At 39.8% G+C, this 24483-nt stretch overlaps 1 protein-coding gene across 1 annotated transcript in view; it reads left to right on the top strand.

Moving 5' to 3' along the window:
* The window catches only part of Sptlc2 (serine palmitoyltransferase, long chain base subunit 2), a 106104-nt gene that overhangs the window by 38722 nt on the left and 42899 nt on the right, over nt 1–24483 (top strand). Inside the window, exons 3-8 of the mRNA XM_005390209.2 lie at nt 4669–4823; nt 7042–7190; nt 13992–14116; nt 17611–17704; nt 21748–21853; nt 23059–23278. Coding sequence (XP_005390266.1) covers nt 4669–4823; nt 7042–7190; nt 13992–14116; nt 17611–17704; nt 21748–21853; nt 23059–23278 — 849 coding nt within the window. The remainder of the gene's footprint in view (nt 1–4668; nt 4824–7041; nt 7191–13991; nt 14117–17610; nt 17705–21747; nt 21854–23058; nt 23279–24483) is intronic.

Here is a 24483-nt window from a genome sequence, read left to right as displayed (position 1 = left end):
GTTTTTCTCCGGTACCGGGAACCGAACTCACGACCTTGCGCTTGCCAGGCAGGCGCTTTTGCCGCTGAGCTAAATCCCCAGCCCAAGGGCTGATCTTTAAATCATCTTGTTATTGAGAAGGTTCTGAAACATCAGTGAGCATCTTTTCTAGGTTTTTTTTTATCATCAGAACATCAAAGCTGTAGTTTTTGCCTCATATGCTCTTGTTTGAGAGATTTGTGTCATAGTGTGTTAGCTTTTTTCACTTGTATCAAAATACTGAAGGTTAACAATGTAAAAAGGAAACAGTGTTTATCCTCGTTGACATTTAGAAGCTCCAGGGTCAGCTGGTTCTTTTGCCCTTGAGCCTGTGGTGAGGCAGCACATTGTGGTAGGGAGTGTGTGATGCAGCAAACCTGCTCACCTTGTGACAGCCAGGAAGCAAAAAGACAGAGAGAGTAGGCACAGAGGTCTGATACCTCCTTTACAACCTAACTTCCTTCCACTAGGCCCCACCTTCTAAAGGTTCCACCACCTCCCACTCCCCCCACAGGCTGGCAACCAAGTCTTTAGCATATTGGCCTATTAAAGGACATTTAATTTAGCCAGTTGTGGTGGCACACACCTGCAGTTCTAGCACTTGGGAGGCTGAGGCCAGTTGTGACTTTCAGGTCAACATATACTGTGTACTACATAGTGAGACCCCTGACTCAGAAAACTGAAAAAAAAGAAAAAAAGAAAGGAAAATACAAACCATTAACACCTAAACCTAGTATACATAACAATTATTAAGTTAGAACTGATGTTGAAAATTCTTATTGGAGGCTAGGTATGGTAGGACATGCCTATAATCCTATATAATCCTAGCACTTGGGAGGCTGAGGCAGGAGGATCCCTGGGAGTTTGAGGCCAGCCTGTGCTACATAGTGTGTTTGAGGCCAGTGTGAACTGCATAGTGAAACCCTGTGTCAAAAAAAAGAAAAAGACAGGAAAAAAAGAAAATTCTTACTGGAATTAGTAGCACTACGACTAACAATGCTAGGATGGAATCGTGCTAGTTTGTTTCAGCTGTATCACTTAATGGTGTCTGACTTAAACAAATAATTTAAACTTTTAGTGTAAAAATACTTATAACTTATTGAATATTTATTTTTCAATAGCAATTACAGTGAATGTGCGATTGAAATAGTCGTTTCAGCAGTTAACGAAAATCACCATTAAGTCATCTAAATAAACAAAGAACTAGATGTTTGTAACATTGTAGAGGCCTACAGCAGTAAGGTTTGGGCCTCCCTCACCCAACTAACCACTTGCCCCAGATTTGGAAACTGCTCTCGCTGGAAATATTCAGGTGCTGCCGTCACGGCCATGGCACATGGAATGATGCTAATGCTGCCCACACAAAAGCTGGCTGGAGAGAGCTTCCTGCACTGCCTTCCAGATGTTATGTGCATTCGCTGGTGTACTCTACATCCCATCTGTGGCCTGATCACAGGTGTCACGTGTGTGTGCTTGCATGCGTGTGTGTGTCTTAGTCTTTTTGTCTGTAGGAAACTTGTATTCATGCTGGCCACGAGCAGAACGGGAAAAGAATAGGAAAGCCGATAGCACAGTGATCTTAAAGTGTTCTTAGTGATAATAAAATTTCAGATTGACTTAGCAGCATCATAGAATGAGTAACTTATGTACAGAACATTTATTTTATTTTATTTTATTTTATTTTTATTTTTTGTTGTTTTGAGACATGATTTTGCTATGCAGTCAGGCTGGCCTTGAACTCACAGCAATCCTCCTGCCTCAGCCTCCCAAGTGCTAGAATTACAGGTATGCACTACCCCAGCTAGAAAATTCATTTTCTATACATAATTTGTCTTATGTATGTATGTATGTATTTATTTATTTATCTTTTTGAGACAGGATCTCACTATGCAGTTCAGGCTGGCCTTGGGCTTACTTTGTAGCCCAGATGGATCTCAAACTTGCACTGACCCTCCTGTCTCAGCCGCCCCAGTATTTTTATTTGTTTACTTTTGTTTTCTTGAGGCAAGGTTTCACTATGCAGTTCAGGCTGGCCTTGAACTCACTGTGTAACCCAGGCTGGTCTTGAACTCACACATCAATCCTACCTCAGCCTCCCAAGGGCTGGGATTACAGGCGTGCGCCACCACTGCTGGCATCCATAATATATGTTAAACAATGCAAGGTATTTTCTAGTAAGCTCATTTTAAATAGGTTTAATAAAGGATATTTATTGAGGTGACCCCAGACTACTTTTGGTAATATCTTTAGTAATTCCCTAATTGGCAAATCCATGAATTTAAATTTTTTTCTTGAGTTTAGAAATTGCTTAACTGATAAGTACTTCAAGCCCAACAGTCTAGCATGTAGTCTCAACTAGGTACAGTATTGTTCTCCCGTACATGCTGTTCTTTGAGTAGGGTTTTGGGAAGGCTGTCTATGAGGGGAATATCTTTAAGGCTATTGAGTTTGACTCTGTCATTGTTACTCACCTGTCACTTATGTGCTCTCTCAGCCTCCGGGCAAACATCCCTTTACAGTATGCATTATGTTATGTTTGTTTGTGTGCTCTCCACTACAGTAAGGGATCCTTGCGGGAAAGGGGTTGTTCTAACCTACTTTATCCCTCATGCCCAGTGTAGTAGCTGGAAGGAACTGCTCAGTAAATGTTTAGTGACTGAGGATTACAAGGTCAGCACTGAGTACTCATTTCACAGTGACTGAACTAGGAGAAGGAAGCAGGAGATTGGGGCAGGGTAAAGGTGGTGAGGGTTTCACTGTTTGCAGAGAACTGCTTTGTTCTTTAATATATCCTGGAAAGTCAAATAATTCAGCATATGAAAAGATTTTTGAATGAACAAATGGAAGGATAAACCCCCTATTTTTACCCCAGTCCTAGAATATTTAAAGTATATAAAATATTTTTAGAAAAAAGACCCTGCTAGACTATCCTAGATAAAAGATCCTGCTAGTTTATTACCTAGAACTAGAGTCCCAAATAGTGATTTCTCTTCTGTTCTGTTTCTTCATTATTAAACATCAGGGAATTAGGTTAGCTGTCCTTCAGATCTCTTTTTTTTTTTTTGGTTTTTCTCCGGTACCGGGAACCGAACTCACGACCTTGCACTTGCCAGGCAGGCGCTTTTGCCGCTGAGCTAAATCCCCAGCCCCCAGATCTCTTGACTAGAATTTCTAACTGTAATCAAAGCTGCTCCCCTGAACTTAGCTTAAGAGTAAAGGGAAGCTAAATCTTTAGCCTGAGTTCCTGTCTTCTGTCATTCTGTCCTGCCTGTTTTTGGTCTCTAATATTCCTCACTTGACAGCTTTTTTTTTCCTTTACCTGTGCTGGTGTGTTCCTGTCTCGGGCTTAGTTGTCCTGTCATTGTAGCTATAAGGAGACAGACACTATTGGCCCTGCAGTAACAGGTCTCTGTGTAGGAGGTTGTACCTATTCCTTTCCTCCTAACCACAGACCCCTGTGTCACTGTGTAGACCAGCTGATTTTGAACTCACTATGTATTTTAGGCTGGCCTCAAACTCACAGCAGTTCTCCTGCCTCGGCCTCCCAAGTGCTGGGATTACAGGCAAGCACCGTTACACCAGCAAAAAAAAGGCCAACAGTGTTGACACATGCCTATAATCCCAGCACTATGAGGGGCTGAGGCTGGAGGGTTGCAATTTTGAGTTCTGCCTGGGCAGTTTAGAGACTTAACAAGTTCCTGTCTCGAAAGGGCTGGAGTTGTAGCTTGATGTGAAGGCCCTGGTTTCAGTCTCCATTACTGCCCCCCATCTTTTACAGAATAAAGTTTAAATTCTTCAACTGTTTCAGATTAGTTTATGTAACACGTTAGTGTAGACTGACGAAGCCGAGGTCTGCGTGCCAGAAGCTCAGTAGTGTGCTGACTGCAGTAACCTGTAGTTCCGTTGTATTTACACCCCCTTGACAGTTGGAAATAGATCGCACGTGGTCTGGTCATGTGTGTTCTGACTAGGGGGCCGTAAGACAGGCAGCGCAGTGGTACACATTCATTTCAGCTCCACTGTGACTTGATTTTTACAGATTTAAATTTTAGTTTGATCTTGGAAGAAGGGCAGACTAAGTCTGTGGTCATGGAAATTCATTTTTAGAGTGCATTTGTTTCTTTTATTTCTTTTGTATTTAGAGAATTTATTTTTAAAAATTCCTATCTGAGAAGAAAAAACTCAAAGTGGTGACTTCCTATAACCTACTTTTTAGTGTTTCTTAATTTTGGGAGTTTTATCTTGTTTGAAACTGGAATTATAATGAGTTTTGTGGCATTTTTTCCTAATACGTTATGGGGGGGTGGGAGAGAAGTCTGTTTGAGATTATTAGGAAGGGAAACCATTTAATGATGGACTTATACAACTAAGCTTTATTTTTATGAGGCCAACTTTATTAAATTCATTGATTCCACATTCGTGTAACCATTTTTTAAATCATGTAATAGGTCAACCACCGAAATTAATCGAATTATACCTCATTAGTGAGTTGTATTAAACAGAATCGATACCTTTTCAGATGTTCTCCATGTCAGCTAATTAAATATAACTACTTATTCTCAGGTGCTGTTGCCATTTGGAAAGGGAAGTTGAGAAATTTATTTTTAAAGTAATTCCGTTAAATTTATACTGTTTCCCATCTGTTGGCAGGACTTTGTGTCATTGTATCAAGATTTTGAAAACTTCTATACGAGAAACCTTTACATGAGGATAAGAGATAACTGGAATCGACCAATCTGTAGTGTACCTGGAGCCAAAGTGGACATCATGGAGAGACAGTCTCATGATTATAACTGGTCATTCAAGTGAGTGGTGGCTTGGAAGTTGTTTCTTGACAACAGAAGGATTTCTTCATTTGAGAGAACATTGCAAGTTGAATATTCTCACAAAACAGAAATTACAGTTGAGAAGACAGTACACTATGATTGGCTCCTTTTGAATTGTTCATTGATATTGGATTTTGTTGTTGATGATGATATTGTTACGGATTCAGCCCATTGCATTATACACGTCAGACATGTGCTTTACTACTGAGCTACACCCACAGCGCCCTCATTAAGACTCTTTTTTTTGGTACTGGGAGTCAAACTCAGGACCTTGCACTTGCCAGGCAGGCGCTTGTGCCACTGAGCTATATCCCCGGCCCCAAGACTTGTTTTTTCACTACTGGGGTTTGAACCCAGGGCCTTTGCTTTGGGCTAGGTCCTCAGCTTTTTTTTTAAGGCAAGTTCTCACTGAATTGCCCAGGCTGTACTCAAATTTATTATCCTCCAGTCTCAGCCTCCCAGAGTGCATGTGCCACTTTAAGATTTCTAAAATACGGGGCTGGGGATTTAGCTCAGTGGCAAAGCACCTGCCTGGCAAGCACAAGGTCATGAGTTCGATTCCTGGTACCGGAAGAAAAACGAAAAACAAACAACAAAAAAGATATCTAAAATACATTTTCTATTACATATGATTCTGTATTAGATTATAGTTGAGAACAAAATTTGACTTATTAAATAGGAAAGAAGACCATTGTGCCACTTACCAGAATCAAGTACAGTATCTAAATTTATTTCTAGATTTTTTTTTGTTTCTCTTAAAGACTTAAGGATGGAGTGTTTTCACTTAGATTGAACAGTTTTATAATTGTATATCTTCTAACATTTTATTATTTAGATTGTACAAGTATTATATGATTGCTTTACCATTAAAGAAAAAAAAGCTTACAAATAAACCGAAAGTCCTCCATGACAGCTGAGCCCTATCCTTCTATAAATCTACTCCCCCACAAATCCTCCTTTACCCTCTAGAGGTGACCGTTATTACCACTTTGTTTTTTTGTTTTTTTGTTTTTTGTTTTTTTGGTTTTTCTCCGGTACCGGGAACCAAACTCACGACCTTGTGCTTGCCAGGCAGGCGCTTTTGCTGCTGAGCTAAACCCCCAGCCCCTTACCCCTACCACTTTATTTGGTATTATTCCTCCAGATGTTTTTGTGGGGTATATGTATAGTATATCTATGGGTTACTTACACAGAGGCACTTTCCTGTACAAAAATGGGATCATACTATATAAATCATTTTCCAGTTTGCTTTTTTATTTGCTGATATTTTGCTAACATCCTTCTTGTTTATATTCACCGCAAGTTAATTATTAGAAGTGACTATGTAATATTCTACAGTATGGAAGCGCCAGGTATAGCAGATTGGGCTAAGTCACCCTCTTTTGGTAACCCCAAGTCCAAGGGAGTTAAAGCAATGGCAGTTTATCTCCTTTCCACACTTCTGTCCACCTTAGTTTGCTGGAGCCTCTAAATCATGTTGTCCTTGCTTAAAGGGCCAGGCTGAGTCTTCACCATATGAAATGTCACTGGTCACTGCCTATAAAAGGGACATGGCAGGTATACAGTGACTCTTAAAGGCTCTTACATGATCACTCTTACACGATCCTCGTCTGTGTATGCACATGTATGGGCACTGCTGAGTCAAAGAATACTGTATGTGTATCTTTTTTAAATACAGTACTAAGGATTGAACCCAGGGTCTTTTCTTTTTTTAGGGTCTTTGTCTTTGTTTTTATTTTGAGGCAGGGTTTTGCTAAGGCACTAAGTTGCCTAGGCTGGGCTCAAACTTGTGATCTTCCTGCCACAGCCTCCCAGAATGCTGGGATTACAGACATGTATCACCACATCCAGCTAGTATATATATCTTTCAATAAATAAGAACTGCTAAGTTGCCCTCCAAAAAAAGTACCAATGGATTTTCTTACCTAGTTTATGAGCCTGTCGTGGCCAACACTGGATATCAGCACTAAAATAGTCAGCACTGTTGATAAGTGAAATTGGTATTTTTATTATATTGTACCTTCCATATCCCTAGCTGATAGTAAGTTTGAGCTGTGTGTGTGTGTGTGTGTGTACGCAGATCATGCTCTCTCTACTTTCTGCATGTGATTTTTTGTGTTACCATTCCACACATTATCACACTTAAGAATTGGCTTTGCTCATGAGTTTAATTAAGTTTTATGGTATTAAAACACAGGTACACAGGGAATGTAATTAAAGGTGTTATAAACATGGGCTCCTACAACTATCTTGGATTTGCACGGAACACTGGCTCATGTCCAGAGGCAGCTGCCAAAGTCCTAGAGAAGTATGGAGTTGGAGTATGCAGCACACGGCAGGAAATTGGTGAGTGTAAGCTGAGTTTGGGCAGCTGCTGTTTTTGACTTTTTTGAGGGGAGGGATTTGAGACAGGGTCTCCCTGTGTAGTTCAGGGTGGCCTTATACTCATTTTGTACCCAGGTTGTCCTCAAACTTGCAGTGATCCGGCTGCCTCAGCCTCCCTACGGCTGGAATTAGGCATGTACCACCATGTTTGACTGCTTTTGACTTTTTAAGTTCTGGAGTAAGTACTACTGAATCAGAGCTCAAGTATAAAACATGCAAATACTTTGCCATATACTTTAGATCAGGTAAAAATGCTTTCTTTTTCTGAAGTGATAAATGATTTTAATGTTCACAACACATTTTGAGATATGTTTTCCAATATGTTACACATACGGAATGTCCCTAGAAAATTTCTTTATTATTTGTTTCGTTTGTGGGGCTGGGGATTTAGCTCAGTGGCAAAGTGCTTGCCTGGCAAGCGCAAGGTCGTGAGTTCGATTCCTGGTACCAGAAGAAAAACATAAAAAACAAAAACAAACTTTATAATATTTGTTTCATTCGTAATGCTGATGTTGATTTTATTAGCTTTTGCAAATGATAATGGTTAGAGGTACATGGCTATTATTAATCTTTTTATTCTGGTAAATTTTAGCTAATAATAATTACTGTCTTATAGAGCTGTTGAAAAATATTTTTAATAAGCTGTCATATAAAGCATTCAGAACATAGTAGACATTCAGTAAATGTAAGCCCTTTTTTGTTCCAAATCTATAAAATATAAGGTATTATAGTTTTATAAAAAGACATTTGTTTAAACAGTTCAAAGAAGGATTTCAAATTCTTCTGTCTTGTTCCAGAGAACTGATAAGCTTAGAAGTTATAAGACAACTTCCTGGATACTTACTACTGTGAATCACTCCAAAATTTAGTAGATTACATTGACAGTGTGTTCACTGTTAGTTCTCACAGGCACTGTGCTATGCATCTGGGTGGTTATCACTCAGAGCGCCTCACACAGTTGCAGTCCGTGTGGGTCTGTTTCTGGAGTCCTGTGAAGGAGTCCTCATTCATGTCTCTCCTGGGCTGGACTGGCTGCTGCTCTGTGCTGCCTTTCACTAGCTTGGGCTTCTTCACAGCATAAAGGGCTCCGAAAATCACTTATTTTAGTGGCTGCAGGCATTCCCTGGAGTAACGGTCCAGGATACCTGACTGAAAGCTGGGAAGGAAGCCTTTTATGCCTCAGCCTTTAGGTCCAAACTATGCATCCTTTTATTGGTCAAAGCCAGTCACTGAGGACAGCCCAGAGTCAAGGGTTGTGGGGATTAAGCTCCGTATTGAAACATTTGCATCCAGTTTAATACACCATAACTGCTTGGTCAACTCAGTAAATATAAAACAACATGAAGAATTGTGCAACTTTCCATATTGTCTAGTTTATATTGTTTAATTGGGCTTTTCAAGTGGGATTTCTTAGTTTAGCCATGGGTGCTATAGCAACTCCGAATGTTCTCTGGAAGAACTGCTTTGTTTCCTGGCCTACAGCAATTACACTCAAACCTCCTGACATCCAGAATTTCAGAAACCAGTTTCTCTTGCTTTTCCCAGGAAAGCGCTGGATAATAAGCTGTACTAGTAAGTGGGAGTTTGTGAAAGTTTTTGACATAAAAGTCTAAATTTTTAAAAGTTTGGGTGTAAATAAGAAATGGGGTATCCTTTTGCAATCTGAAACATGATTTGAAGATTTTTACATGAAAGTTTTTAATTTCTCTGATCCCATACCAATTTAATGGTGGGAGACTTAGTTGGATCTTTGCTCCATCTAAATTCTTAGCTATTAGCCAGCTTCTAGGAGGAAGAGCTTCGAAGACATGAAAGCTATTTTTTTTTTTTAATGTAGTCTGCTCAGTACCGTTAGATATTTCCTTAACATAACTCCAGCCTGCTCCTGAGTCAGGTTAGACTGGTGGCTCTCCAGTTCTCCTGTACAGTTGCACTCTGGTACTTCTTTTCTTCAGGAGGAAGGGGAGGGTAAACTGAGGCATTTCCTTTCCCTCTCCTCTGATTTGGATTCCTTATTTCCTGTATCCCTAGAAGGTAAGACCTTTTCTTTCCCTTAAATGCATTAAGACATTCCATTTGTGCCTTGGTCTGAGTCTTTTTCTTCCTCTTGTTGTGCTGTGTTTCTTGTTGGATCCTTAGAAATAGAAAAATGTCCTCTGATTATGTGATATTTCCTTAAGCAGTTTCTCAATTTTCACTTTCAGAACCATCTCTTTATAACCCCTTAGAATTTATCTTTTAATGGTTTTTTCTCTCTTACATTTTTCTTTTGGTTTCTGAGAAATTTAGCGTACAGATCCTATTTATGTCAACTTTCCTTTAATCACCTTTTTCAGCCTATCACTATTATATATACACTTTTATGTCTGGTGTCCCTGAGGAAAGAATAATATATTGTATTTACTTGAGTGGGTGAGAGAAGGCAGAATTACTTGCCTGGTTTTTTTTGTTTTGTTTTGTTTTTTTTTGTCTTTTTGAGACAGGGTCTCACTATGCAGTTCAGGCTGGCCTTGAGCTCACGTTATATCCCAGGCTGGTCCCAAACTCACAATGATCCTCCTGCCTCAGCCTCCTGAGTGCTGGGATTACAGGCATGCGCCACCACGCCTGGCTCTACTTGCCTGTTTGGGTTAACTTTTGTTTTTCTTTTAATACCTTTATTGAGATATAATTCATGTCATATAATTTGCCCACTTAAAGCATACGCTTCACCATTTTTTAGTACATTCACAAAGCTTTGCAATCATCCCCACAATCTAATGTTAGAATAGTTCATCCTCCCTGAAAGAAATACCATACCCATTAGCATACTTTTTTTTAAAAAACCTTCTTTGTTTATTTTTTTTTTTTTAATTTTAAAGAGTAAAGGAAGGACAACATAGCAATAGGGGGATTCACCGAATTACAAAGTGGTAGGACATTATCAGTGGTTGTTATTTTTCCTATTAGTATCTTCAAGATAGTTTCTCAGGAAAACAAATGGACAAATAATAGTGAGTTACAGACAAAAATGGCAGGAAATTATCAGTGGTTGTTATACTATAGCTTAGATTCTCCAAAGTGGTCTCTAGGTAGAGCTATACATGAGTGATCAATCAAATAATCATTGACTATTCTCAATGGTTGTTGAAAACACATAGTAACAAACATACATCCATTTACAAAATAGCTTAGGAACAATACAAACATTACAGAGTTATGGACAGATTGGTAGGAAATCAATGGCTACTGCAAAACACGTTGGCATCCTCAAAGAGGTTTCTCAGGAAAACAAAGTTGTACGAGAAAGATCCAGCAAGTAGTTATAGCCCAGGGTTGCGAAAAATAGCGGATTACCTCCTTATCAGTGACTCCCCTCACTGAGGTGTGACGGCTAGAAGGCAGGCCAGGGCTGAAAAGAAGGACCAGGAGACCAGCACCAGTGTCCACCAATGGGCCGTCTACTTTTTCCGCTATAGTCATGATTTCATGGGGCCCCTCCTTGGAGACAACAGTCCTCCATGAAGGCGGTTCTACAGAATCTGAATATTGGGCACCCATGTAATCCATGAAGTCTCGGTGCAGACCTCCGGAGTTCCACTCACTCCTCCACCGCAGCCTGTACACCGCAGCCTGTACCTCCAGGGGCTCTCCCTGGGTATTGTGCAAGGTCCTCCTGGCTTCCAGCTCCCGAACGGCTCTCGCGGCCCCAGTCAGCTCGACCTCTGAGTCGTCACGTGTCGGTACTCTCGTGATCTCCAAGTCCTTGTTCATCAGCTGCTCCTCCACTAACTCCGGACCTTTCTGGCTCTCAAGGGCAGGGCCAAGAGCGACACGCCATGTGGCACGTTTTCCCAGCGGTTTCTCCATGTCGGAATGGTTCATGCACGTCTCTGAGCGGGCCTGTTGTGTTGGTGCTTCTCTGTGGCATGGTGGTTCTCGACCTCGTGGTGGCATTTCCGCGCCATTTCCCTGGCACCTGCTGCCTGCCTTTCTGGGTGCCTGTGTGACAGGGCTGCACCAGGCTAGGACAGCCAGCGCGCCCCAGCTCCACACGGCCTCCCTTCCCTGGGCGGGCGCCTGCCCATTAGCACACTTTGTAATATACACTCTCTCCGAGTTCCTGGCGACCAGTAGTCTACTTTCTGTTCTTATGAATTTTCCTACTGTAAATGTTTTTTGTAAATGGAATCATTTAATATTGTGGTTTTTGTGTCTTTCATTTAACATAATGTTTGTAGGACTGACCTATATCATAGGATGCATTAGTACTTCATAGCATGCCTCAATATTCCATTCCTTAAAAAAAAATTCCATTCCTTTTGTTTTGTTTTTGTTTTTTGAGACAGGGTCTCACTATGTAGTTTAGTCTGGCCTTGAATTCACTATGTAGGCTAGGCTGGGCTCGAACTTGCTGCAATCCTCCTCCTTCAGCCTCCTGAGTGCTAGGATTACAGGTGCATGCCACCATGCCTGGCCTCCATTTCATTTTATGACTGAATAGTTACTTATTGTAAGTACACTGTGTCCTATTTATCCATTTATCTCTAGACAGACATTAGGGTTGTTTCCACATTTTGGCAATGGGGAATAATGCTGCTATGAACATGAGTCTCGCTATGTAGTGCAGGCTGGCTTTGACCATGATTATGTAGCCCAAGGTGGCTTCGAACCCATGACAGTCTTCCAGGTGAGTGGTAACACGCCTGGCCCGATTTAACTCTTAAATCATTTTCTATCTGTAATTAGTTTCCTATGGCTGCTGTTACACAGTACAAGTATGTAGAACATGAAATTGGGTGACTTAAGATAATGCTTTATAATCTCGTAGTTACAAGTACATAGCACAAGAAATTGGGTGATTTAAAACAATGCTTTAGGTGGGCATGGTGCTGCATGCCTGTAGTCCCAGCACTAAAGAGGCTGAGGCAGGATGATTGCTGTGAGTTCAAGGCCAGCCTGGGCTACGTATTTCAGAACCAGTCTGAACTACACAGAGCGCCAGTCTCAAAAAACTTTGAAAAAAGACAACACTTTATAATCTTGCAGTTCTGTAGACTAGAAGTGTGGGGTCACGGTGTCAGCCGGCCCCTGTCCTATCTGCCAGCCCTAGAGGACAACCCTTCCTTGCATCTGGTGTTTGCCAGCAGACCTTGCTACTGCGCCTTGCTGTGGTTGCATGGCTATGTTCCTGCGTGTTAAACATTATCTTCTTTTGTGCCTCTGTGGATGTTTGTTTCCGTGGGCAAATCTCCCTTTCCTATAGGGACATTGGCACCACCGCAATGGGCTTCTTTTATCTAGATTACTTCTGTAAAGACCCTGTTTCCAAAAAGTCTTTTCTGAGGTACAATGGTTAGGACGTCAAAATATCCATTTTTGTGGTTATTTTCTTTTGTTTTGGTACTGAGGGTCACCCAGGCGCTCTGCCTGCTAGGCAAGTACTTTGTCTCTGAGCTGTGCGCCCAACCCTCAAGTTACCTTTTTAGTGGAACCCAGTTCAGCCCATCCTGTGAATTACAGATGTCCACGAACATGACATAGTCTTGTTCTCCCAGTTCTTTTGTGATGTTCTCAAACAGGAAAGTGGGAGTAGAATTTTTTAATCTCCCATCTTTAAAACTAAGTTTCTGGCTGATGCTGCAGAAATCACAGGCTATTTAATTTAATCATGGGTTAAGGAGTGCTGGATAGTGACGAAAGGCAGAAAGCACACTTTATATCTTTATGACATTGTGCATTTTATAAAGTGCTTGAACATGATTTCATTTGGTCCTCACAATAGTGTCATGAAGTAGAGAGGCCAAAGTGTTACTGGTACTTAGCAAGTGAGAAACGGGCCCAGAGAGAGTATAAGTGACGCCGTTAAGCCTTAAACACCCATCCTGCTGTCAAGTTTAGCAGTCTTCTTTCTCAGCATTTTTTGTTTCTGCAGTATTACTATTGTAATATTATATTAGGACTAACATTACTTAGTCCTGAAGGATTTGAGTATCAATTTTAAAAAAGGCAGTGCAAATTTACCAGTCAGGTCAGAGTGAGAGAAGGTGTTTTTTTACCTGTCTTATGCTCTATAACAACCATCTTAAAACTTAGTCATTTAAAACAACAGAGGGCCTGAAAGTGTAGCTCAGTGCTAGAACACTTCCCTGGCATGTGTAGGTCCCTGGGTTTCATCTCCAACACCACAAATAAAGAAGTACAACAAATTTATTTGCTTGTGATTTTATAATTTGGGCGGGGCTTGATACTGTCTTGGCTCCGTATGGTGTCAAGTGGGCCATTACGACTGAGGGTAGTGCCCAGGATGGGTTAGTTTACATGGGTGGTACCTCCGCTGGGCGGTGGAGCTGCCAAGGGCGAGCTGGGGCTCTTCCGTCCCCCTCCCCTGCCCTCACTCCCTCTTCCTGTTTCTCTCTCTCCAGAGTCTTTTATCCTCCAGAGCTCCTCTTTCCCTATGTTCTGCTTCTACAGCAGGCCAGCTACAGTTTTGAATGGTAGGGGACTTAGAAGTATGAAAACAAAATTTGCTAGGCCTTTCAAGGCTTAGAGTTGGAACTGGCATGTGCAGACATGAAATTGTGGGCAACCCCTCCTTTACCACAAGTGCTGGATCGGAATTTATTCAGCTGTTGTGTTCTTTATAAGGTATCATGCTTTGTAATACTGACTCCTTCATAGAAGTTAGTCTGAAAGATCATAATACACAGATTGATTTTTATAAAATGGTAATTCTTAAATTTAGAATTCCATGATATTGACTTTGTTAACTTCTTCACACAGGAAACCTAGACAAGCATGAAGAACTAGAGAAGCTTGTAGCAAGGTTCTTGGGAGTAGAAGCTGCTATGGCATATGGCATGGGATTTGCAACAAATTCAATGAACATTCCTGCGCTTGTTGGCAAAGTAAGACACTTTGTCATTTGTGAAAATTCCCGATTTTTATTATTATCATCATTATTTCACCTCTTCCTCCTCCTCTTCTTCTTCCTCCTCTTCCTCCTCTTTTTTTTTGTTAAAGCATTCAGGCTAGGTGATGTGGCATGCACCTGTCACCCCACCACTCAGGAGGTTGAGGCAGGAGGATCACCATGAGTTCAAGGCCAGCCTGAACTACATAGTGAGGTTCTGTCTCAAAAACCCAAAACATAAAAATAAATAAAGCATTTAAGCTGGGCATGGTGGGGCACACCGGCAATCCCAAGCACTTGGGAGACTGAGGCAGGTGAATTGCCACAAGTTTGAGGCCAGCCTGGGCTACATAATAAGACCCTGTCAAAAGAAAGGAAAGAAGGAGAGAGACAGAGAGAGAGAGAAGGGGGAGAGAAGAAAGGGAGGAAAGGTGGAAGGATGGATTCAGAATGAGCTATGAACTGTTTTTAACTTCAGACTAAGCACAGTTTACCCCAAGAGATTTCTATCACAGATTTTCGGACAGCTGTATCACATGGAGCCTTGTTAGTTGCGGCTTTCTTGCTAGAACCTATGATCTTCCCCTCCTTGATTAGATGACTCTTGTTTCTTCATTTCATACACAGTTCTGAAGAGATTCTGATAAGAAACATTTCTAAAAGACTAAAATTATGAAAGTTTTTGTTCAGAAACTTATTGAATAGGTGGTTTTTCTTAAATAGAAAAATATGAAAACGCAATATCAAACATAGTCAAATTATCTGTAAATATATATTAATCTAAAAGATTTCAGCTTAAGGAATATTTTTGAGGATAAAAAAGAATATTGTATAAGGATAAAGGAGGTAATTCATCAAGATGGATAGGCACCTAATAACAGAGTTTCAAAATAGAAACTGATGAAACTTAAGTAAGCAAATGCAGAATTGTAGTTAGAGATATCAGCACCCCTCTCTCAAGTGATAGAACCTAACAGAAGATCATTATAGTTACAGATGTAGAACACTCAGAAAGACTACCAAGCAGTTGACCACTTTATTATGAAATATTTCACCCAACAACAGCAGAGTATTTACCAAGGCAGACCATACTTAAGGCTATTAAGCAAGAGTTAATGCATTTTAAAAGTATTGAGGTTATTCAAAATATGTTCTTTGACCACAGTGAAATTAAATTAGAAATCAGTAACACACTGGGTGTGGTGGTACCTGCCTGTAATCCCAGCGGTTAGCAGGTTGAGGCAGGAGGATAGCCACAAGTTCAAAGCCAGCCTGGGTTATATAATGAGTTCAAGAGCAGCCTGCCCTGCATGGCGAGACCCTGTCTCCAGGAAAAAGGAAAGCAGTAACACAAAGCTTTCATTTGAAAATTAAATCACATACTTTTAGAATCCATGGGGCAAAGATGAAAAAAACTAAGGGAATATAGAAAATATTGCAACATTAATGGAAACATATCACAATTTGTAGGATAAAGCTAAATGCAGTGCTCAGATAAAAATGTTTAGCATTAAATGCTTTTGTTAGGAAAAAAGAAAGGTTTTTACCTTAATAAAACAATAATAGAACAAACTAAATAGAAAGAAATAGTAATAAAGATAAATATAAGAATTAGTGAATCAGATAATAGGGGAAATGAGTAAAAACTAATTCTTTTCAGAAAACGAATAAAATTGATAAATCTTTAGCCAGACTGATCAGGATAAAAGGAAAGAAAGCACACATACTAGTAGCAGGAGAGAGAGAGAACATCACTACATATCCTACAGACAATAAAGGTATTTATTGGGAATGTGAAGAGTAATATAATGCCAATAAACACTGCTTGTATAAAATGGATAAATCCTTGGAAGATTTGTGTAGTTCTTTAACTTTACTTTCACTGTATTACATTGCTGTCCTGCATTCTGGCAGTATAAACCTGGGATTCTTACTAGGAATTTCTTAGGGATTTTTACACTGGAGAATTAAATAATCTCATTTTAATTTTGCCTTTATGCTCATAGAGTTATCTAGAATTACATTTCTTCTACAAAGATGTGGAAGGCACTACCTTGAAGGTCTCTTTTCCAAATCAACTGAAATGCTATTAAATACCACTTACTCTGTTAAGGGCTGTGACTGATCTAGTTTAGTCATTCTTAGAATCTAATACTGAATTTCTCTGTGGGGTGGTTGATTGTATCATAGTAATAAGACTACATGGTGTAGAGGCCGAAACTTTTTTTCAAGTCACTAAATTGTGACCTTGGGCAAGAGTTTTAACACCTGCCTGAGAGTTTCTTCATATGTTATGGGGATTATAATGATCTGTTTCAGAGTGTTACTTTGACTTTCTTGTGTCATAAAATGCCTCAAGATCATCTTGTATTTGCCCTGTAACAGCTTGGGAATCAACCAGCTCTCCAGGGAACTCCAGGGTTTTTATTTATGGGAAAATCTTATTTAGAAACCAAGGTCTAGGAACCAGGTGTACCTTTTGCTGCAGGGTTTTGCTGCTTCTCAAGGCTCAGTGGATAGATCTAGAAAATAAGTGTTGTGTATGTATACTAGGTCTTGCATATACACATATCTGTGTGTGAATATAATATATATGGATTTTTAAAATCAGTTCACTTTCATAGCTCCAGCTCCGCTTTTTTAATCTATATATTTTTAACTAGGTATAAAACTAGATATAAAAACTATGCACAGTAAAAATACACAGATAGAATGTCCTTTAGTAAATAAATATAGGTGGGTAAATAGGCCAACTGACCGACTGACACATAACCTATATACATCTTTTATTCTGCTTGTAGCATGTTATATGCCTTTTGCACTGTTTCTGTTTTTTCACATAATTGGATATATTGAAGCCATATTTGATGGTGAAAACTTGTTTCTAGGTTCATATGTTATAGGCTGAGGGACCCCACAAAAGATGGAAGTGTAAAAACTGGGAAAGAAATTTTTTTAAAAAGCCTTGGCCTTTTCTTCTTGTCTTAGCAGAAATCCATTTTCGTATGTTAAAGCTTATTTGGAGATTTTAAGTACAAAGCTGAGGCTTAATACACCGTATGGGGTTTATACCCAGGATCCTTCTTGGACTCTAGGTATTGTTAGTGAGAGAGAAAGAACACCATTTCTACAGGCACTAACTTGCAGCGTCTATCTCCCACAAATAATACATCACTTCAAAACTCAAATACAGTTCTCTCAAGTCAAAGCCAAAATCTTTTAAAGACTGTGCTGTCTCAGATTTTAAGTATAAATAAGAACCTGTTGTTATGTATCTGAATATTTAAGTTAGTCACAGGACTGTGGATATTAAGTAGGCTAGGATTTTGTATTTCCTTCTGTCTTTGTAAAAACAGTATGTACTTTTTCTTAAAATGGATCACTTTGCTATTGTGGAAAATTTCTTTCATAAGGTATAATTATATTGTAATTTGTGTCACTAACCCATTCCCTTCCACTGTCTGCCTTCCTGTGCTTGTGATTCTGCAGGGTTGCCTTATTCTGAGTGATGAACTGAACCACGCATCACTGGTTTTAGGAGCCAGACTGTCTGGAGCAACTATTCGAATCTTCAAACACAACAGTGAGTTTGTCATAAAATGCACCGCTGGCCTTAGTGGTTAAAAGTCTCTTGTCAGTGGTCATGTTGCATTAGTTACACTAACAATTGAAAATACAAATGAAGCTGAAATAGAACATTTACAATGTTCTTTTGAACCAGTCTTTAAAAAGTTACTCTTTTCCTTATTGGAATAAACAGAGGTTGAAGGAAGTCTTTTATGCAAAATATACTCTCCTTTTATTTGACTTTCAAATTTTCCATCCCATTTTCCTCATTCAGATCCACTTACTAGATGCCAACAGTGTATCTTGCTGCGCCTCTAGGGAAATCAGGATGAGTAAATTAGGATACCTCCCTAATTTCAAGAATCTCTGGTTAATGAAGAGATTAGCAGATAACCTGGCACTTAACATACAAGACACTCTGAAGTGCAGAGATGGACAAATGCAGTTAGAGTGGAGGAAAAGGGGCACAAAGCCAAAACCTTTGCTCCGTAATTGGAAACACATGCCTTTGTGTATTATTAAAATAATAGCCGGGTGTGGTGGCACAGGCCTGTAATCCCAGCACCTGGGAGGCTGAGGCAGGAGGCTTGCCATGAGCTCAAGGCTAGCCTGGGCTACATAGTGAGTTCAGGGCCAGTCTGAACAACATAGCGAGACCCTATCACAAAAAGCAAACAAACAAACACACTTAAAATGAACACCATAATTTTAGTAGTTAAAACACACATAGGGAGAAAAGATGACCAAACTCTGTATTAATATCTTCTTTGGCCAGAATGTGTGGACATACAGATCCAAGTCTAGAAGAATATGTACCAAAATGTTAGGTCCATACATACCTATGGAAGGAAGGACTAATAATGGTAGTAACTTTTTTTCTCTTGTCTAAAATATTTTATAACCAGGTATGGTGGCACATACCTGAATCCTAGCACTGGGAAGGCTGGGGCAGAAGGATCACTGTGAGTTTGAGGCCAGTCTGGGCTATGTAGTGAATTATAGGCCAGCCAAGACTACATAGAGAGATCCTGTCTCAAAAAACAAAAAAGTTTTAAGATGAGAACGGTGTGTTACAGTGTTTTGCTATTTCGCATTGTGTGAATGAAACCATGTTAAACATGGTTGTGTAATCTGTTTGTTTGTTTGTTTTTAAATACATTTTAAATGTGGGTTGTCAGTCCTGGTAGCATTCATCTTTTAATGCCAGTGTGCAGTCAGTATCAGGGTATGCCGTAAGTTAATTGGTCCCTCGTTTGGGCCTCAGCTTGTTTCTGCGTGTTTCTAGTAGAAACAGCGCTATACCCACACTCTCACGCACCTGGCTAGTTCCTAGCAGTCTCAGATTGCTGGATTAAAGGTCAAAAATTTTTAAGACTTCTCCCAAATTACCCTTAAGCATTGTACAAACAACACAGCAGGGGCTCTTCTCACTGGCCGGCGTGGATTGTTGTATATCGAGCCAAATCTTTCTGAATCTAATAAGTAAATAATATGTTCATTTTTATTTCTTTGATTATTAGATCTAGAACAATTATATAGAGTTACTGTATTTATAAGTAGGCCATTTTCAAACTGTTTCTTTTTTATACATGACAAGACCCTTTTACTGTCCTTTTTTTATGTTGCACTATATTTTCATTTTGTTTAATGTCTTGCCATACAGACTCATTTAAATGTTTGCATAGTCAGGAGCAAATCCTGGCACTTTGGGAGGCTGAGGCAGGATTGCAAATTTGAGGCCAGTCTGGGCAGTTTAGCAACTTAGTGAGACTCTGTCTCAAAATAAAAAGTAAGAAAAGGGCTGGGAGTATGTGTAGTTCAATATGAAGGCCCTGAATTCATTTCTCAGTACCTCATACACACAGTGTGTTTGAGAGGTTGAGGCAAGAGGATCATTGAGACCGTCTCAAAATAAAGTAAAAAGTGCTGAGGCTGTAGCTGAAAGCCAGGCCTAACTTCAATCCCCAGGACCGCAAAAGTAAAAACTTAAAATAAAATTTTTATGTTGACACACTTTTTATCTTACAATTTTTGGATTTGACAATGCATTCTTCATTCTAAGATTATTCTACTTTTTTCTAGAAGTTCTGTGGCATATTTTAAATTTATGTGGAATTTGGGAGCATAATATGAGATTGACTTTTCTCTGAAGTAGTTAATACAGTTGAGCATTCTGCAATAGGTAGTTCCTCTTGTGTAAAATTTGAATAAATATTATTCTCCTTTCTAAATATAAACATAGGAAACTCAGGGGCTGGGGATTTAGCTCACCGGCAAAGCGCCTGCCTGGCAAGCGCAAGGTCGTGAGTTCGGTTCCCGGTACCGGAGAAAAAAAAAAAAAACAAAAAAAAAAAAAAAAAAAAAACATAGGAAACTCAAGTACAGCTTTTACTTGTCTCTTGCTGATTGCCGCATACTACTGTTTGCAGCAGAAACAAATAGTTAAGACACCTCTGGTTAAGACGTTTCTTCTGTGGAGAAATGTCTGTCTTGCTAGGTAGTATGCAGCTTATGTTGCAAATAACAGAAGGTGCAAGCAGAGTTGCAACCTTTGGCTGTCTTATTTCTGTTTGTGGGGTGTGTGTGTGTGTGTGTGTGTGTGTGTGTGTGTGTGTGTTTGTGTTTTGTTTATTTTGTGGGGTTTCTTCCTTCCCCCAGTAATGCAAATTGAGGCCAAGGCCTTTCTTATGCTAGCCAAGGGCTCTGCTGAGCCATACTTTTTTTTTGTTGAGACCAGGACTTGCTATAAATTGTCTAGGCTGGCTACAGATTAGTGGCGCACACTGCAACTCTTAGTCTGTGATACATATTTTTATTTCCTTTTCCTTTCTATCAGAGTTTGGGTGTGTGTGTGTGTGTGTCTGTCTGTCTGTCTTACAGAGTCTGTGTGTGTGTGTGTGTGTGTGTCTGTCTGTCTGTCTTACAGAGTGTGTGTGTGTATGTGTGTGTGTGTGTGTATGGGTGTGTGTGTCTTACAGAGTCTTACTATGTACTTTAGACTGGCCTTGAACTCATTGTATGGTCCCGGCTGGCCTCAAAGTCCTTGTATGAAAAGAGCAAAATCATCTAATTTTGTAACCCCTTCCTCTAGTAACAAGCACTAAAAATACAGTCAGGTTTTGTGATGTCTCTCATGCCTATTGAATATACATCACAATGTTGCTTATAGATTTGGGGAAAATTTTTAAGGACTTCACTTCAGAATAAATAAAAGTATGAAGCTATAGTGGTAGCCCAGTGATCTTCAAGGGATATGTCTTTTAACGGGAAAATTAGCATCCTTATGAATGGTAATCCCACCAGATTGTCTTGTAGGCCTGTTAACCACCTTAAGGACCAGCAGAGTCATAAGAACTTGCTGATATATAGACAGCTGTTGAAGTTAAATGTGGAACAATCTCAACTGATTGTCAAATTCCCAAAACACATAGATTCACACATGTTTCAGACTGATGTATTTTTAACCCAGTACCAAGATAAGGTTTGTTAACAAAGCATTTATTGAGTAAGTCTCAGGTGAAGGGAAGTAGGTCATACACTTTAAAGTTGTTCCCTCCCTATTTGTTTTTTAGGAGGTATATGTATTTGCAGTTCTTGCTAGGTCTTCTTTATGCTTTTATTTATAAATGACTCACTAATTTTAGATATAGTCTGATTCTAAAGGTAACTCAAAGGTGAAACATTTAGCATGAAACATTGGTCATTTCATAAGCATGCTAAGCAACTAAAGCAATCAACCAACAGTCTTTTTTTTTTTTTTTTTTTTGGTGGTTCTGGGGGTTGAACTCATGACCTCGTGCTTGCCAGGCAGGTGCTTATGCCACTGAGCTATTTCCCCAGCCCAATCAACAGTCATTTAATCAGGCTGAACATTTATATTTCAGTTCAAGGTGGCAGCAGTTGACCCATTTGCCTTATCTTTTTCTGTTGAACTCTGATTATGTTGCTGTCCTCTGCTGTTTGAACCATACTTCCTGATTGAGAAATAGAGAATTTTCGAATAAAGTTAGGGAGGAAGACGATGCTTTGTGACTCAATTTTTTTGTTTGTGTGCTTTAGATATGCAAAGCTTAGAGAAACTGTTGAAAGATGCCATTGTTTATGGTCAGCCTCGGACACGAAGGCCCTGGAAGAAAATTCTAATCCTCGTGGAAGGAATATATAGGTAATCCTGTTTCACTGGTCTTATCTGTGTGTCTTAAAGTCAGAATTCTTAAACTGAAGAGAACACTAGACTAGCCCCATCTGGAAACTAAGGAAATAGTGTTTATAACTTTTAAAATACATAGTAGAACTGAGGTCCAATGGCGCATACCTGTAATCCCAGCACTTGGGAGGCTGAGGCAGAAGGATCACTGTGAGTTGAGGCCACCCTGGGCTACATAAGCCAGTTCAAGGCCAACCTGCACTGCATTGTGAGACCCTGTCTCAAAAATGCAAAACAATAAAATACCTAATAGCAGATTTCGCACTGGAACAGAACAGAAACCGTTTTGTCTGAATACTACATAGTCTACAAATTCCCCTTTCTATGTAGGTCCTTTATTTTTCTACTGTTTGTAGGGTGAACTTTATACATAGGGGCAAGAACATAGATTCTAAGCCAGGCTGGTGACTCACACCTGTAATCTCACTCAGCCTGTAATCTTCATTCAGGAGACAGAGGCAGGAGGATCACTGTGAGTTTGAGGCCAGCCTGGGCTACACTGGAGTTGAAGGCAGCCTGAACTACATAGTGAGACCCTGTCTCAAAACTAACAAACAAACAAACAAGATTCTAATATGTCAAAACAAGTTATATACTGTTTATTTCTAAGAAATATTTTTCTTTGGTTAACTTTTACAGGTTTTTGGTTTTTTTTTTTTTTTTTTTTGGTCTTCTTGACACAGGGTCTTGCCATGCAGTTCAGGCTGGCCTTGAGCTCAACTTGTAGCCCAGCGTGGTCTCGAACTTGCAGTGATCCTCCTGCCTCAGCCTCCCGAGTGCTGGGATTATAGGCATGCGCCACCACGCCCAGCCTATCATCCTTTTACTTAATGTTTTACTTCCTTTTTTATTCTTTTGTGTAATTTTAATTGCATGTGCAACACAGTACAAAGTCTAATGTTGTCTAAAACTGCAGGCTTTAGAAGAATCTGCTGTGACCTTAACTCTGTCATAGATGAAGATCAGTTGTCTTCTGGCACTTGTCTTAAAAGATTTAATCTCCTTTTCTCTAGACTGTCTAACCACGGCTTCATCTGACTTTGTCACTTGGAACCATAGATGCATGAACTAAAAACATAAATAATGAAGTGGACAGTTCCTAAATTTGAGAGTATAAAAAGTCTCAGTGCATGTATTTTTTTTTTTAAATCCTGTTTTGCCAGTATGGAGGGGTCTATTGTTCGGCTTCCTGAAGTGATTGCCCTCAAGAAGAAATACAAGGCTTACCTGTATCTGGATGAGGCTCACAGCATTGGGGCCCTCGGCCCCACAGGTCGAGGTGTGGTGGAATACTTTGGCCTGGATCCTGAGGATGTAGATGTTATGATGGGAACGTTCACAAAGAGCTTTGGTGCTTCTGGAGGATACATTGGAGGCAAGAAGGTAAATGGGTCTTGAAAATGGGTGATTAAAGATGAAGATGGTGGCTACTGGATTTGCTCACTGTTTAGTAGATGGGGACCCAAACTAAGGTGCAGAGATCCCCGATTTGTGGCTTAGGGTCCCACTGCCAGTAGACTTCCCAGTTTATCTGCACGGGGAGCATCTCTTATGTCTCCTCACTGAGCTAAAGGCAAGTTCTGTTCATTGTTGTTTTCTTGTTTGAGGTTCTTTCTAAACAGGGATTCTAGCCCAGATACAGAATACTCTCTTTTGTGAAGGAACACACTGGCGTTTCCTGTTTGCTACTCTTCTGTTGGGTTTAAGCTCTGCTTACAATTTTAAAGGGAATGGGGTTGTCATGAGAGCCAGTGGGAATAGACCAGTTGCCTTGCCCTTGTACTCAGGACACGTTATAGGTGCTTGTACACACAGAGAGAAGGAAGACTATAGCAGCTCTAGGGTACAACAAAACATTGTAGTTTTCAGTTTTAAAAATATATACCGCACTCCAAGGTAACTAAGAACATGGCAGTGGTGCACCGTGGAAAGAGGCCTGGATTTGACTATTTCTCCTCTTGCTTCTTGAGAGCTTGGGGATAGCACTGAAACTTTCAGTTTGCTTGTCGGTAAAATACAGCTAAGTATGCCTAGCTTGTAATATTGTAGTAAGGGTTTAAAAATAATGTTTTCTACAGTACAGCACAGGTGCACTTTGAAAACATCATATTAAGTGAAAGTCAGTCATAAAAGGTCACACATTGTATGATGAGTTCATTTTTTATGTTATATCCAGAATAGGCAGAGAAATAGAGAGTAAAGTTGTTGCCAGGGACTGAAGGGATGGCGAAATGGAAAGCAGCTGCTTATCAGTACAAGGTTTCCCTTTAGGGTAATGAAAATATTCTGATTAAATAGGAGTTTCATTGTATAGTTCTGAATATACTAAAAGCAACTGAATTGTACACTTGGAAAAGGTAAATACAACGGTATATTGTTCTCCATACAGCTGGGGATGTTTTTGTTTTTGTTTTGTTTTGGGGGGTTTTTTGGTCTTTTTGAGACAGGGTCTCGCTATGCAGCTCACTTTGTAGCCCAGGCTGGCCTCGAAATAGCTGTTATTTTAAAAAATTCACTACATTAGAAGACGTGGTCTATGTCAGGTATTTGTCCATGACATATAGTAGGTGATCATAAATGTTCTAAAT

This window comes from Chinchilla lanigera, unplaced genomic scaffold, assembly GCF_000276665.1.
Source record: "Chinchilla lanigera isolate Chin_1 unplaced genomic scaffold, ChiLan1.0 scaffold00037, whole genome shotgun sequence".
Classification (NCBI taxonomy): domain Eukaryota; kingdom Metazoa; phylum Chordata; class Mammalia; order Rodentia; family Chinchillidae; genus Chinchilla; species Chinchilla lanigera.
Note: the sequence above shows the minus strand (reverse complement) of the source record. Positions and strands in the feature narration are given on the sequence as shown.